General features: G+C 44.3%; 1 protein-coding gene across 1 annotated transcript in view; it reads right to left on the minus strand.

Annotated features, from left to right (window-relative positions):
• Window positions 1-2,237: 2,237 nt before the first annotated feature.
• The window catches only part of LOC126094594 (muscle-specific protein 20), a 33,844-nt gene continuing 20,451 nt past the window's right edge, over window positions 2,238-15,630 (minus strand). The window contains exons 3-4 of the mRNA XM_049909062.1: window positions 14,747-14,867; window positions 2,238-3,389 (exon numbers count right to left, since the gene is read on the minus strand). Of these exons, the coding sequence (XP_049765019.1) occupies window positions 3,198-3,389; window positions 14,747-14,867 (313 nt within the window). The 3' untranslated portion in view covers window positions 2,238-3,197. The remainder of the gene's footprint in view (window positions 3,390-14,746; window positions 14,868-15,630) is intronic.

Consider the following 15,630-nt stretch of genomic DNA (forward strand, 5'->3'; position numbering starts at 1 on the left):
TTGCTTTATTCGTCGACTTCCGCGGGCTACGCGTGAAACTTGCCCGCACGCGTTCAACCGTTTCTTCGCTCACTGCAGGCCGACCCGTTGATTTCCCCTTACAGAGACATCCAGAAGCTTTAAACTGCGCATACCATCGCCGAATGGATTTAGCAGTTGGTGGATCTTTGTTGAACTTCGTCCTGAAGTGTCGTTGCACTGTTATGACTGACTGATGTGAGTGCATTTCAAGCACGACATACGCTTTCTCGGCTCCTGTCGCCATTTTGTCTCACTGCGCTCTCTAGCGCTCTGGCGGCAGAAACCTGAAGTGCGGCTTCAGCCGAACAAAACTTTATGAGTTTTTCTACGTATCTGCAGTGTGTCGTGACCATATGTCAATGAATGGAGCTACAGTGAATTTATGAACTCGCTTCAATCATTTGTAATAGCCCTGTATAATTTACACGTATCGGTCGATGGCGATTGTATCGGTCGCTGGTGGTCGTAAAAGATTCTCTATCTAATGAAAAGCCTTATTTTAAACTTGACGGATATAGGTAAAACCAGATTCCAAGCTACGTGCGGAACAGTCAAAGACAATCTGAAACGAAAGGGGGGAAGAGAAATACCTCAATTTCTATGAAGTAACGATTGTACCAGCAGTTTTTTATGCAAGCGAGGCATGGTAATGACTAAAAATGACAAAAGCCATATAGAGGCAGTAGACATTAAATGCCTTAGATCAGTCAAAGGATATACAAGGGCTGTTCGAAATGTAAGGAATGATCGTTCGCAAAATGGAACCACAGTGAGAATGAAAACTTATTTGTAACAGTTTTATTTCCCAGCAACTTCTCTACTTAGTATCCGCCCCGACTTAGACACTTGTCGTAGCGTTGTACCAACTTTCCACTACCCTCGTCATGGAAGGCAGCCGTTTGTGATTTCTGCCGATTATCTACGCTGACCTGCAGCTCGTTGTCGATGCCAAAATGTTGTCTTAAAAAAAGTTGTCTTCGTAGCCAGCGGTTCATTTGAGCAGAGGTGAATATGAGAGGGAGCTAAGTCCGGGCTCTACGGTGGGTAATAAAACACTTCGCATCGAAAATGTGGGGTTGCACGAAATCGGGAGAAATCTCCCAGCAGGCACCCATAGTTGGTGGGAGCCATTATTTTCTAGGCATCTTTACACGCTCGTTGTGCACTCAGAGACGCTATCTACGGGCATACTAGAGACACTGCCCAACACATCGGTGCAAACCTTTTTTCACTGTGATTTACATTTCGTAACCAAGGGTTTCTTAATTTCCGAATAGCCCTCGTACTGCAATGGATAAGATATCAAAAGGATGTAGTCAGACAAGAACCTTAACGTTTTAAGAAGCAATAATAAATTATGGCACAAAGAATGAAAGGGACATTTAAAGAGGACGGGAGATAGAAGAATACCGGAAACAGTTTACAACCACAAGCATGTGGGTCGAAGGAGAACTGAAAGAAGTAGAAAAAGATGGAAATGGTGCAAGTTGGAACGGATCATATGGCTTAAAATTCCCTGAAAAGTGAGTAGAAGGAAAGGCGTATATACTAGTGTCGGATGCAACTTTTCTACGCGTCCATATAATGTGATGAAAGCGACACATGTGTCTTAAGGGACAAGTGTTTGCTATTAGCTTGCTGAACATGAAAGGTAATCGCAACAGTCTTCCAGTAGGGTCCCTTCGTTGGAATACTGCATGTGTCATTTGTATCATACCTTAGTATGGTATTATTACCAGACGCTGGCAGCCCTTTTTAGTCGAAGGCGTTAATGTAAGTATGAGGCTAATATCAGAAGGACTTTTGTTGCCCATTTAGATCAACTTTACAAGAGGCCGTTGGTTAATCATTGGCGGATTTTCCACATCCTGCATTCACACTTAAAAAGAACACTGTAAAAATGTAAAACAGTCAGACATGAGAACTGAATCTTATTTAGAGGTATAGCGTCGTCGTCTTTCATATACAGAAATAATTTGTCGTTTGTTGCAGCCTTATACAGGAATCACTTACCTGTACACGGTGTGCTGGAACATTCTGAATTATAGTTCAGTAGCTGAATTTTAATATTTTTTCGGAGAAATTGCAATCGTAGAAAATGTAGACCTGTGTATGTGACTAATGGCTATTATGTTATCGTCTTCAGATGTTTAGATCTGGATGTGGACACTGTTCGTGCGGAAATTATTACTAAAAGAAATATTTACACAGTTGACTATGAGTGATGCAAGAAAAGTTTTAATTGAATCGAAATAGATACAATACAAAGAATGATTCCATAATGGATAGACACAGGTCTCAACAATGTTTCAAACACAATTCATGCACACACATACACTCTGCTTAATTTTGCTTACTTCCCTATTGATATCCCTATCGGCACGGTATCTGATTTGTTTCGGTGACGAACTCACAACTCTGTATAGTTTTCATGTCAAATTGTCAGATATCACGATTACGTGCGTTTTAAATAATCGCGCCATTAAGTCTAAGTGCAAAAATAAAATTGATAATATTAATTAACGATATAACTTTGAAAACAAAAGAAGAAGTAACATCTAGGTTTAATCATTACGTTATTACTTATTGTTACTGTTATGTTTAAGGCAAACAAGAAAAACATTAATATTAATGATTATTTAATCTAATTACGATCTTACAAAAGAAAGAATAAAAGGAGTGATAGTAATGGTACCACACATTTAAAATAATTACATAACCTAAAGGTGATAATTTCTACAAATTAATACACCGAAGTTTGGTCTGTACGAATGTTATGCAATCTACGATCTTTCTTTATTTTTCCTGTTTCAGAGACGATGTTGCGATTTTTCAGGGCATTTATCGTACGTTTCTTTTCCAAGGGAGCAATCATTATCAGTGTATTCATCATCCCCTGCGGTCGGCGGCTGCCGAAGAGCGGGGCTGGTACCGACTGTGCGGAAGCCCCGGCTGTCTCCGGGTGCGGGTGTCGTCGCCGGCAGCCGGCTGGGCGGCGCAGGGGGTCGAGCGGCGTGCGTGCGAACGTGCGTGTGTGAGCGGGTGAGTGTGGTGCGTGTGCATGCTGTGAGGAGGCGATGTGCGTGAGGCGGCGGGCGCGTGCGCGGGCGCGCGCGCTAGTGGTGGCGGTCGAGGGATGACGATGACGATGACGGTGACGTTGTCGGCGTCGGCGCTCACTTGCCGAGCAGGATCTTGCGCGGGGCGCCGATGTTCTGCCCCGCCTGCGACGCGCCCTTGTTGGTGCCCGCCTGCAGGCCGATGATGGCTTCGCCGGCGCGCAGCTGCTCCTCCGTGAACTCGCGCTTGTGCTCCTCGGCCGGCTTTGGCCCCAGGTAGGGTCCCTTCCACTCTGGGTGGCGGTAGGTCTGCGGGCAAACACGGCACAATGACACTGGGCCCTCGGGAGTCTGGCACGTGCTCTGAGCAGAGCGGAAACGAGACTCCCACAAAATTAAACTGTGGCTTTTTTCATAGCGAAATGAGAGTGGGGAACAGACAAATGAGGTATCAAACTGACCAGCGCGAGGTCTACTTTTGAAAAAGAAACTGCTTGGAAGTAATGAGAGTAATTGGTTCAAATGGCTCTGAGCACTATGGGACTTAACATCTATGGTCATCAGTCCCCTGGAACTTAGAACTACTTAAACCTAACTAACCTAAGGACAGCACACAACACCCAGTCATCACGAGGCAGAGAAAGTCCCTGACCCCGCCGGGAATCGAACCCGGGAACCCGGGCGTGAATCAGAGTAATTAAGCAAAGTTTACTTACATATTTGAGAAAATATTGAAATATAGTGTCCTAATTTTCATCTTCAACTTTTTTAGTCCTGTCTTCCTCAGTTGCGTGTAATATTACGGTATATTGATAATTTTTACTTATGGACCATCTGACAGCAACTGAATAAAACACAATTTTAGTGCCGTACGCTTTTCACCTTTATTTTCTGCAAGCACTATGAACTGACAGTCGGCAACAGAAACCAAAACATTGCATTGAAACAAGCGTTCAGTTCATAGTGCTGTGGAGTGTGGTAACAAAAACCACAAACTGGCATTCATAAGAAGAAGAACACCAAAAATGCAACAGGAGCGTAATATGTAAGAAATTGTCCACGGAATCTGCCACTGATGATGCCTAGCAGGAAATAAAGGCGAAACGCGTGTGGCACTAAAATTGTGTTTTATTCAGTTGCTGTCAGACGGTCCATAAGTAAAAATTATCAATATACCCCAATTTTCATCTCTTCAGGCATAGCTATTTTGTGTATAAAAAGTTACATTGGTGTAGAAACTATGGAATTGTTTCTTTCGTGCTCAAAAAGTAGAACAGATTTCAAATTATATCATAAATTGAAACTTGTCTACTTTCTTTTGATATATACAGGGTGAGTCGGCTGCCCCTACCGACGTCGTTTTACGCAACCCGCAATGCTGTATCTGGCCTTGAAAAAGCATGAGCGAGATTCTCATATTCTCTGGCTCGCTACGCGCAAAATATCAGTCCTACAGAAAAAAACCAGGACGTTTTTTATAGGAAATTGGAGGTAGTTAAATTTTATACTGGGATACGTTTTCGCTGGAAGCCGAATTTTTCGAATTATTCGAGAGAAACGTATAAAAGTGATCTCCAAACGTAGCCCGTCGCTCACACTCAGCCCTCACCGGCCAGGATTTCTAGTACACTGTTCATGCCACCCCCTCCTATCACTGTACAAATATTAGCAACTACACGAATTATTTCCCACATTCGATCTTTGTTGGTCTCCATTCACTGACCTTATTGCGCCACCGGCTTAGACGAACACTTACGAACTGTGAAATGGGCGTTTGTGTAAATTTAACCTAACAATGTTGTGAATTTTAACAGCATAAAGTAAACAGTGACAGGGTTTTATTCGTCTGGCCTTCAGACTACGAAACTATTGTCCTTGTAAGGGTTCAATTTCGTTCGAAACGTCGACGCAATTACTTTTAGCGTAACGTCTGCTGAAGTCGTTTTTGTTTCGTTACCCTCACGGGCACGTTTCTATTAACAGTGTTAACGAAATGGCCGAATGCGCTGGTTGCGTAACAGCCCAATCAGTAGAGGCTAAAAAAAGTCGAATATCGGAAACAGCGTAGTCGGCAATTTTTGTACACTGAAGGCCAAACATGACATTGCGGGTTCCATAAAACGATTTCAGTAGGGACAGCTCAATCACCCTGTATGCTCTTGATAATAATGGAATACCGATCGATATGTAAGTATATCATATTTCATATTTTCCTGAAGAAAATTTCAAAATAAAATATTGAAAAAACGGTCAAATCTTTTGTGAAATGATTTGTGTAAAAGTAAAAAACAAACTGGATTAGAAAATATTTGACACCCTGCATTTGCTGTACTTGGTATCGAGCTGTTTCTCTACTCTATTTCGTTTCTTGCTTTTCGGCAAATGAGTCCACAAAACATTTGACCATTTTTGTCAGTTTCATTATTTCTCTTCTTCGATTCATTAACCTGAACAGTACACATTATGACCACACATTATACACGGCGTTTCACGAACGACACTGTCTCTAGAACCGTGCGGGAACCACCATCCCTGCAGCTAATCCTCGATCGCTGTATAAAGCGTGGCAGGTGGCGTATCGCTTTTAACCGAGAGAAAGAAACTAGACACATTACGAAAGGCCTTCGACAGGAGTCCCAATTAGTTCGTTGCTGTGTTCGCAGAGCTGTGCACTAGCCCAGACTGGAACCGCTGAGGGACGGCAGCGCAGCGCCCGACCAGCTTACATACTCTTCCTCAGCGACGGTTTAGCAACTGGCTGTTGCAGTCACAGCATGATGGAGAGATTGATCCTCTAATGCTCTTTTTTATGATGAATTGCTGCAGTTATGGGAGTAGGTGAATTCACAGAACAGTCAATGTTCGAGTCCTGAAAATCCTATTCGAGAGCCTCTGCGAGATGCGAAAATTGTGGGTGGCACAAAAATGTTTAACAATTATGTGGTTGGTCAGAAGAAGAATATCAGCCGCCCTATTGAATGCGCGGCCATGCCAAGGCACATAGCTCTGGAAGACCATGGCAACTACCCTGAAAATTCTGTAGTTGGTAATGAGCAATTTGTAAATTTATTCGAATAATCGTGCTCCAAAGGCACATTTAATACTCTTATGGGGAACCTCAAAGTTAGGGCGTGTGCCGATGCCGTGTGGTCCTCCTTTGTCGAAGGGAGGAAGTCTGCTTGTTAAAAGTGATACTCGGTGATTTTGTGGTACTTTAGGTGGGCGCTTGAATGAAGAGAAATGCGAATTCCTCGAGCTACGCGGCTTCGAGGAGGCCATTCTTTCTTGAGCACGTACTTTGGTTCGGCATACACCTTTGGAGGTTGTTATTCATCGTTGCCCATTGAAGATGCCGGCTTTGAATTGGAAATATGAAACTGACGGTATTTAGGGTGCTGCAGTGAAAAATGGACGACGCTCGCATAACCATTGAGTAGAAACTACGAATATTGAATACCTATGTGTGAGGCATATTATATCGTGCAGATCTTCCTCCTTCCCAATATGGTAGCGATGAAATTGCTGCAACTGTCTTGCCGATTTATAAGGAAAAGCCGTATGTTTAAACTACGTCACGAGATTCTGCTGAAGGCGCGCACGGAAGGAGGTTAGTTCTTAGATAACACACTCAAGGCGTCTGCATTCTACATCGGACGCATTACCCGTGAATTGCATACTGTCACGTCTCGCCTCTTCACTATCCTACATCCAGTGAGTTTTGATTCGCCTGTTGATGTAGGTCGCTTTCATTTGAAACTGGATCAAATTCAAGAATTTTATGTTGTGGTGAGCTATCTGGAGGGTGACATTTTGAGGCGGCAAGTGGTGACGTCTCAAATCTTGCTTGCTCTCGGAGGCGGGGTGATCTGCCCAACCCCGATGAACTGTTATCACTGCGTGTTCGTTGGAAGGTTGTATGGACCGGCATCAGTCTCCCGATTTACAAAAATGGTTCAAATGGCTCTGAGCACTATGGGACTTAACATCTGTGGTCATCAGTCCCCTAGAACTTAGAACTAATTAAACCTAACTAACCTAAAGACATCACACACATCCATGCCCGAGGCAGGATTCGAACCTGCGACCTTAGCGGTCAAAGCGGTTCCAGACTGAAGCGCCTAGAACCGCACGGCCACACCGTCCGGCCCCGATTTACACGATGGAAGTGGCTTGCTCTTGGCACAAAGTCATTAATAACTTATTACCTACTAATGAACGTCTACACCGAATTGGACTTAGGGACACGGCTACATGTTGTCGCTGTGGTTCCTCGGACACGCTTCCGCTTAGATTAACCTGCAGTGATCACCTGGCGAACTGGCTCAGGCTACGCAATCAGCTTGCCTTCCTTCTGTCACTGCTTACACCACCGATAGTACCCTGCGGCCGGATTCCTCCTCCTTTCCGAAGTCGAAGACGACTTCCGTCATGTCATTAATTGCTCATTTTAAAGATTTTGTTGTTGCTAATGCATGTGTGGGAGGGGAGAGGATTATTTTTTGACATCTCAGCAGGAGATGCTTACTGCATATTAGGACGACAAGCAGTTGTCCCGATATCGGAACACTATTGCTTACAAGCTAAATCCTACGTTTAGTAGACAGGATGTTGGTTAATGTGGACAGCGGGTGTGGCCTTTACCCGATGCAGATGTCGTGACGCCCTGTCCACGTATATGATCCTTATCATATCTCGTTTCTATCTTTGAAAAGCTATTTCAACTGTTGTGTTCTGCTATATTTAGGAAAAAAGTAAAAAGCGGTCAAGACCACCAAACTGCTGGTCCGTGTTCGATTCTTCGTCGTGATTTTTTATTCGATATTTAAAAAAAAAGTGTTCAGCAGTGATGACCGCCATGCGGAGGTTCCACGTTCGAATCCGTGTTGGCCCGTCTAGGAACACAATGTGGAACTTGACCCTTTTACCTTCACCTGTATGCAGCGGTAGCGAAAAGCTGATGTCACACCTAGGTTCATTGACCTGCCAGTGTGGTTGATTTCAAATCCCTCGTTGTTGTTCGTTAATCTGGAATGCTTATCAAGCTAATGTGGAATGCTTATCAAGCTGAACTAACGAAATATGTAGGGGAGATTCAAAGACGGGCCGCGCGAATCGGCTCTGCTTCGTTTAGAATGGCGCTGTTGTCCGTGGAGAACCATACTCACAAACTTTCGAAAACAGTAGGAGTCAAGTAAAATGTTACTCCCTACAGCATACATATTGCGTAATACTCACGGGGGCAAAAAAGAAAAAACAACCCGGGGGGTACCGATATCGCTCTTTTCACATTTGAACAGAGAACGGGAAAAGAGAGGGGGTGGGGAATGTGGGGGACGAGGTGAGTTATTCTGATCCATCGTGTACCCTCCGACAATCATTGCACAGAGACTTTGGTATATGACAGTAGATTTAAATTCAGTGACGTAGCAGCTCTCCAGTTACAAATCTGCTATAATATTTGAAATAAGTACAGTAGGTAGACTGCTCGTTGTATGGTTTGCAACGTTATAAAAGCCTGAGTTAACATGGAACGAGAGCGCTATGTAAATTTGAAAACCGCAGTCGGAATCAAATTGAGATCCTGGTGTCCTTCGTACCAACTGTTGGCAGCTTTTTCTGCAACAGTGGTTTCTCATATTGCTGTGCTTTATAGTTCTTCCTGAACCCAGGCTATCTCAGCAATATGTCAGTGGAGCACTGCACGTAATCTCTACGACAGACGGTGGGAAGAGCGATACAACATTTACCTTGGACTGAGTAAATAACGGGATACAATTGCTGCTGCTTTCTAACATACATATTAAATTCACGTATATCATTGGGTCGGAATTAACGCTGGAGCTGTCAGTACTGCTGAGTGCCGGTGAACTAGTTGCAAACATGTCTGCCTATAATTATAACGTTAAAAATGAGTAGTCGTTACTCTCGGAAGAAGTTGTGGGTGTGACAGAAAGTACCGAAGCAGTGGTGCAGATCGCTCGCTCCAAGAATAGGCGTCAGCCTTCTGCAGAGTTGTTTGTCTAACCCTGGCACGGGCGCAGCTTTCTTTCCCAGGATCTGTTTATCTGAGACTGACTCTTGTTGCCCCTTTCTAACGCGAGCTGCCGGCTGACAGAAATAAACGGTCGCAACGACACGGCGTCAAATACAGCAACAAACTGACGGAACCCTCCTAAAAGCACGTCCACGAATACTGAGCTGCGCAGTTTCTGGGTCGGTAAGAAGACGTCACTCGCATGCTGTATCTGTGTTCGAGCTCTACCGGTAGCTCAATAATGCTATTTTACTTTACTTACACAGTTGCAGCGAAGCGTAAAGTTCGTACCTAAAACCATCCAGTGTAATAACGAGAAGTACGGTATCATGTTGAATTTGCACTGATGAGCTAAAACATTATGATCACTACTTAACAGAGCATTGGTCCTCCTTTGTAACGGGATACGGCAGAGATTCTGCGTGGCATGCATTGAACAGGTCCTCGGCAAGTTCCCGTTGATATATGGCATCAGGAGACACATTGAGGGTGCGGAGCTGGCGCCTGAAAGCGCCCCACATGTATTCCATCAGGTTCAAATACGACGATTTTGCTGCCAGGACGTTAATGTTGGTTTACTATCACGATCCTCAAACCACTAAAGCACGATTATGGCCTTGTGAGACTGACAGTTGAACCTCTGGAAGTTGCCATCGCCGTCGGGGAAGACTTCAAGCATTAACAGCTGCAGGTGTTCTGCAGTGAAGTTGATGCAGTCGACAGATGGGGCCTCGGATTACTACCTCAGGCTCCACAGTCCCCCATACTGGCGCCATCGACCTGCGTCCGTGGCGCTGTGGGTGTCTCGAGACTAGCCGTTCGCGTGGATGACGGCGTGTCTGGACACAATCACTGACATGCTGGAAGAAGAAACCTTATTTATCTGACCAGGGACACACTCCCATTGATCCGGGGTCCAATTTCGACGATCCTGTCCCGCTGCAGTTTTAAGTGACGATATCGTTGGGTCAACACGCGATCACATAAGAGACGTTTGAGCTTGTTGCGAAGCCCAGTGTTCAAAAATGTGCGCCGAATGGTGTATACCTGAAATATTTGTGCTGCACCAGCATTTTCCTCTGTCATCAGATCTGCCACAGCTCGCTGCCTGCCCTGCTCGCTCCCGACCTCCACGTTCTGCGACGAGTCGTCGAAGTCCAGAACTGTGTCGCCTACTCGTGATTGTAGCGCCCTTCAACCACTTTCTATACGTGCTGACGACAGCAGCACGCGAACTGCTGGCCATCTCCACCGTTTCCGATATGTTTGTTCCCAAGCGCCAGGCCATAATAATCTGGCCTCTGTCAAAACCGCCTATGCCACTGGATTTACTCTTTTACGGCTCGTTTAGTTGCCAGAAAGATTCCCCGCTTATATCCTTTCCTTTCCACAACAGCAGTAGGCGGAATTATGTGTCGCGGTGGCAATAGTCGTATTGTTCTGGCTCACTCTAGTGAACGTTCTCTGCGACAGAGGGGGAGGGGGGGGGGAGATAAACCTCAGACTACTTTGCATGTATTACTGTGAAAGGGTGGTTCTTAACAAGTGGATGTCAGTATCCGACAAGCTGCCGTAAGAAAAGAAGATTAACATGTAAAGCACGTCTGCGATCACGTCATTATGGAGCGAGCACAAGCACTGGCAGGTCGAGAGTGGGGGAAGGAACCATTCTGGCGTTTGCATTATTACGTGGAAATGAGGAAATGAGTCCGCTCCTGTTGAACGCAAATTCTGTGCCTCAGCCACTGCGTCACCTGGCTCGGCGCCATAGTGTGGTGTGTAGCGTAGGATAATTTCCCCACGTCCTTTTCCACTCTTCCGTTTGTAGACAATTATTTGTACTGATGATTGTATGTCTCCCTATCATCTTATAGTTTCATAATTTTATTGCCATGGTCATATAATGATATATATGTGGAGGCAAGTGTTCTAAAATGCACCTTACAGTCTGTGTCGAGCCTGATTTCCACAGCAGTGACTGGAAGCGAGCACAAGCCGACGAACTTCCTCAGACAATTTGCCAGTGTTCATTGGCATTCACTTGTACCTGTGGACAAGCATTTACGCTAGATGGAACACAAGATAACGAGCATACCTTATGAACGCTGCGTTATTGTTCTATGGCGCTAAAACATGATACAACACTATATAAAACCACCGTATACTCTTTACAACCACGATGCAAAACTTTGATATTCAGACGTGATTATTTTCCATGGCGAGCGCACTGGCTCTTACGAAGTAAGCAAAATGGTGTACGACAGGAAGAATTTAGGTGTCTCAATTTGTGCGTAAGCGTGAAATGTATGGAGGTAGTGCACTTAATAACAGTGATTTCCAGTTTTCCGTAGCATTATTCCGTACCTTGCGCATATGACGCTGGACGTTTTTCGTTGGCTTCCATCACAGACATATCAACTCTTCTAAAGCTGCTCATACCGATTGCCGCTAATATGATTGTGAAGCGGAAACGCGAAGCAGCTAAACGAAGAGCAGGTAGAGCTCATGTACTGACGGATGGGCAACATCGAGAATTACTGAGGCTGGTTGTAGAAAATCGCTTGAAATCAGCGGGAAGAAACACTCGTGAGTTCTAAAGTGCTACCAGCAATACATCATACAGGGTGTTTCAAAAATGACCGGTATATTTGAAACGGTAATAAAAACTAAACGAGCAGCGATAGAAATACACTGTTTGTTGCAATATGCTTGGGACAACAGTACATTTTCAGGCAGACAAACTTTCGAAATTACAGTAGTTACAATTGTCAACAACAGATGGCGCTGCGGTCTGGGAAACTCTATAGTACGATATTTTCCACATATCCACCATGCGTAGCAATAATATGGCGTAGTCTCTGAATGAAATTACCCGAAACCTTTGACAACGTGTCTGGCGGAATGGCTTCACATGCAGATGAGATGTACTGCTTCAGCTGTTCAATTGTTTCTGGATTCTGGCGGTACACCTGGTCTTTCAAGTGTCCCCACAGAAAGAAGTCACAGGGGTTCATGTCTGGCGAATAGGGAGGCCAATCCACGCCGCCTCCTGTATGTTTCGGATAGCTCAAAGCAATCACACGATCATCGAAATATTCATTCAGGAAATTAAAGACGTCGGCCGTGCGATGTGGCCGGGCACCATCTTGCATAAACCACGAGGTGTTCGCAGTGTCGTCTAAGGCAGTTTGTACCGCCACAAATTCACGAAGAATGTCCAGATAGCGTGATGCAGTAATCGTTTCGGATCTGAAAAATGGGCCAATGATTCCTTTGGAAGAAATGGCGGTCCAGACCAGTACTATTTGAGGATGCAGGGACGATGGGACTGCAACATGGGGCTTTTCGGTTCCCCATATGCGCCAGTTCTGTTTATTGACGAAGCCGTCCAGGTAAAAATAAGCTTCGTCAGTAAACCAAATGCTGCCCACATGCATATCGCCGTCATCAATCCTGTGCACTATATCGTTACCGAACGTCTCTCGTGCAGCAATGGTAGCGGCGCTGAGGGGTTGCCGCGTTTGAATTTTGTATGGATAGAGGTGTAAACTCTGGCGCATGAGACGATACGTGGACGTTGGCGTCATTTGGACCGCAGCTGCAACACGGCGAACGGAAACCCGAGGCCGCTGTCGGATCACCTGCTGCACTAGCTGCGCGTTGCCTCTGTGGTTGCCGTACGCGGTCGCCCTACCTTTCCAGCACGTTCATAACTTCGTCTTGTTGTAACAACACAGTGTTCTAGGCGGTGGAATTCCAACACCAGAAAAATCCTCTGTTCTAAGGAATAAACCATGTTGTCCACAGCACACTTGCACGTTGTGAACAGCACACGCTTACAGCAGAAAGACGACGTACAGAATGGCGCACCCACAGACTGCGTTGTCTTCTATATCTTTCACATCACTTGCAGCGCCATCTGTTGTTGAAAATTGTAACTACTGTCATTTCGAAAGTTTGTCCTCCTGAAAATATACTGTTGTCCCAAGCATATTGCAACAAACGGTGAATTTCTATCGCTGCTCGTTTAGTTTTTACTGCCGTTTCAAATATACCGGTCATTTTTGAAACACCCTGTAACTGGCGCATAGGGAATTAAAAAGAACAGGCTACAGTGGCCGAGCAGCTCCTCATAAGCCACGCATTTCTGGAAACGAGTCACCTGGAGAGATGAATCACGCTGTAACCTGTGGTAATTCCATAGAAGGGTTTGAGTTTGGCGAATACCTGGAGGACATTACGTGCCATCGTGTGTAGTCGCAACGGTGAAGCACAGAAGAAGCTGTTACAGTTTTTGGATGTTTTTCGTGGTGGGTGTGGTCCCTTCATAGCACTTAAGAAAACGCTAGATGTAGAAGGATACTGACACAATGAACTATTTCGATAGGATTCCAACATGTTTTACAGCATTGTGCACTGCGGACAATAGAGGAACAGTTCAGAGATAATCACTGTTTATATAACCGTAACAATACAACCTGTCATAAAGCAGCTGTGAGGCAACGGTTTGTGGACAACATTCCTGCAAAGGTCCGGCCTGCCCACAGTCCACATCGCAATGAAACACCTTTAGAACGTGCATTTCGCTCCAGCATCCGTGCGTGCGACATCACCACCTTCTGTGGTTTCGGCACTTGAGGAGTAATAAGCTACCATTTCTCTATAGAGATTCAGACACTTAATTAAAGTACCCCCACGATATTTCAAGTCGTAATAAAATCGAATGAATATTAATGTCCACTAATGTGTGTCCGGCTCCTTCTCATCAGATACCGTATATCCAGGGACAGTTTAATGCACAGAGTATGTGATTCTTGTCCAACGATTCGAGGCTGACATGGCATTTTACTTATTACACATTACTCTCAGTTACATCCGCCCTCTAACAGACCGTATCTAAGAGTTACATGCACCTGTGTTTATTACATTTCAGGCATACCACCTATGTAAGTAAAACTTGTTGAATGTGTTGTAATACCAAAATCAACCGAAACAAAAGAACAAAGAATAAAGTGAAATATTATCAATTGGAAGAATCACCATCAAAGTATTTTTCTTTTGCCTCAGTTAAAAATTTAGATATCAGGCTGTAACAGCAGACTACATCTATAGTTAAAAAATATTCAAAATGTAAATGTGGGATATATACGTTACTACTGTAACTACAATTCTACAACAACTCGACCTACTACGTATTTTTACTTAAAATGAATGAAAATGGCGAACTATGTTTGATAGCTACAGAAACTTTTGTATAGCCAATTCAGGACGCTTAGAGAGTATTTTAAGTTCTCGATCAGTTTAACGCAGGTTTCTTCTTTAGAATTTGGCCGGAATGGTAACAACGAAATGTCACCTTTCATCTGACCCTCTTTCTATCTGTGTGTTCCCTCAGCCCAAGGAATTTAGTGGCATGGTGTGCGTCAGCAGCATTTTACGCTGTAGGCCGTCCTGTACCGACAGAAGGTAGAGGGCACATAAAGATTCCAGACAGCAGCTCTTTCCCAAAGTTCTCTGAGGCGCCTCACTACATTTTATGGTCTTACGAAGTCCTTAGTGTAGGTGTGCTTCATTTCCTGAAGATGGGTCCAAAGTCAGAGTTTGTTTCGGAATGTTGGGTTGTAGAGCTTACCGTCCTGCCCAGAGCGAAGAGGGTGGTGGTGACCTGCGCGATGTCTTTCTTCTCCCACAGGTCGACAGTCTGGAACACGTCGACGTCAGGTACCCCGTAGTCCTTCAGTGCTTGCTGGAACCTGAAATTGACAAGAGAAACAGCCAGTCATTGCGGGTTTAAGTAAATGTCTGGAAGGCCGATATTCCGAGGACCTGCTGTCTGACTTTGCCTATTAATATGCAGAATGTAACATCAGACTGCCATTGGCATCTCCAACAATGGTTAAATATTTATCCGCCAACTCCAAACCAAAATAGCAGCTTGCCACAAGGTTTTGTTGCCAAATATGTACAGTGTGATTTCTTGATGACACACAGTAGTATATGAAGAGAAAACAATACAGGCCGTTAAGAGAAAACCATATACACCGTTATGAGACTAACACATCATGTGATAGCTCGTTTCCCCACAGTTCACGAGCTACATGTGTTTAAAACTGACAGGTATGATAATGGTGTAAACGATAGTAAATGAAAAAGGCTGTCATTTTAATGGATTCTCCCGTCACTTACTTGTAGTAGAATTTTATATTTAAGATTAATCTATTAATATTTGTTTGCTACGAAACTAATTTCGGATCATTAGGCCATCGTCAGAGTAATGCCTAATAAGCCGGAAACTAGTTCGTAATAAACAAGTATTAGAAAGTACTTTTCGTGGCAACTTTCTTGAAGAAATGCTTATCGAAATTTTTACCACTTCTGATCTGTTATTGTTATCGCCAAGAGATATTTCAATAGACCGCTACGTACTTTAGTTGCCCGAATTACTCCTTGGAGACGTCACGAACTCATGAAAAATCTATATGCTCCCAGAGATTATATAACCTGCACATGGATGTT

The sequence above is a fragment of the Schistocerca cancellata genome, chromosome 8 (genome assembly GCF_023864275.1).
Source record: "Schistocerca cancellata isolate TAMUIC-IGC-003103 chromosome 8, iqSchCanc2.1, whole genome shotgun sequence".
In the NCBI taxonomy this organism is placed as follows: domain Eukaryota; kingdom Metazoa; phylum Arthropoda; class Insecta; order Orthoptera; family Acrididae; genus Schistocerca; species Schistocerca cancellata.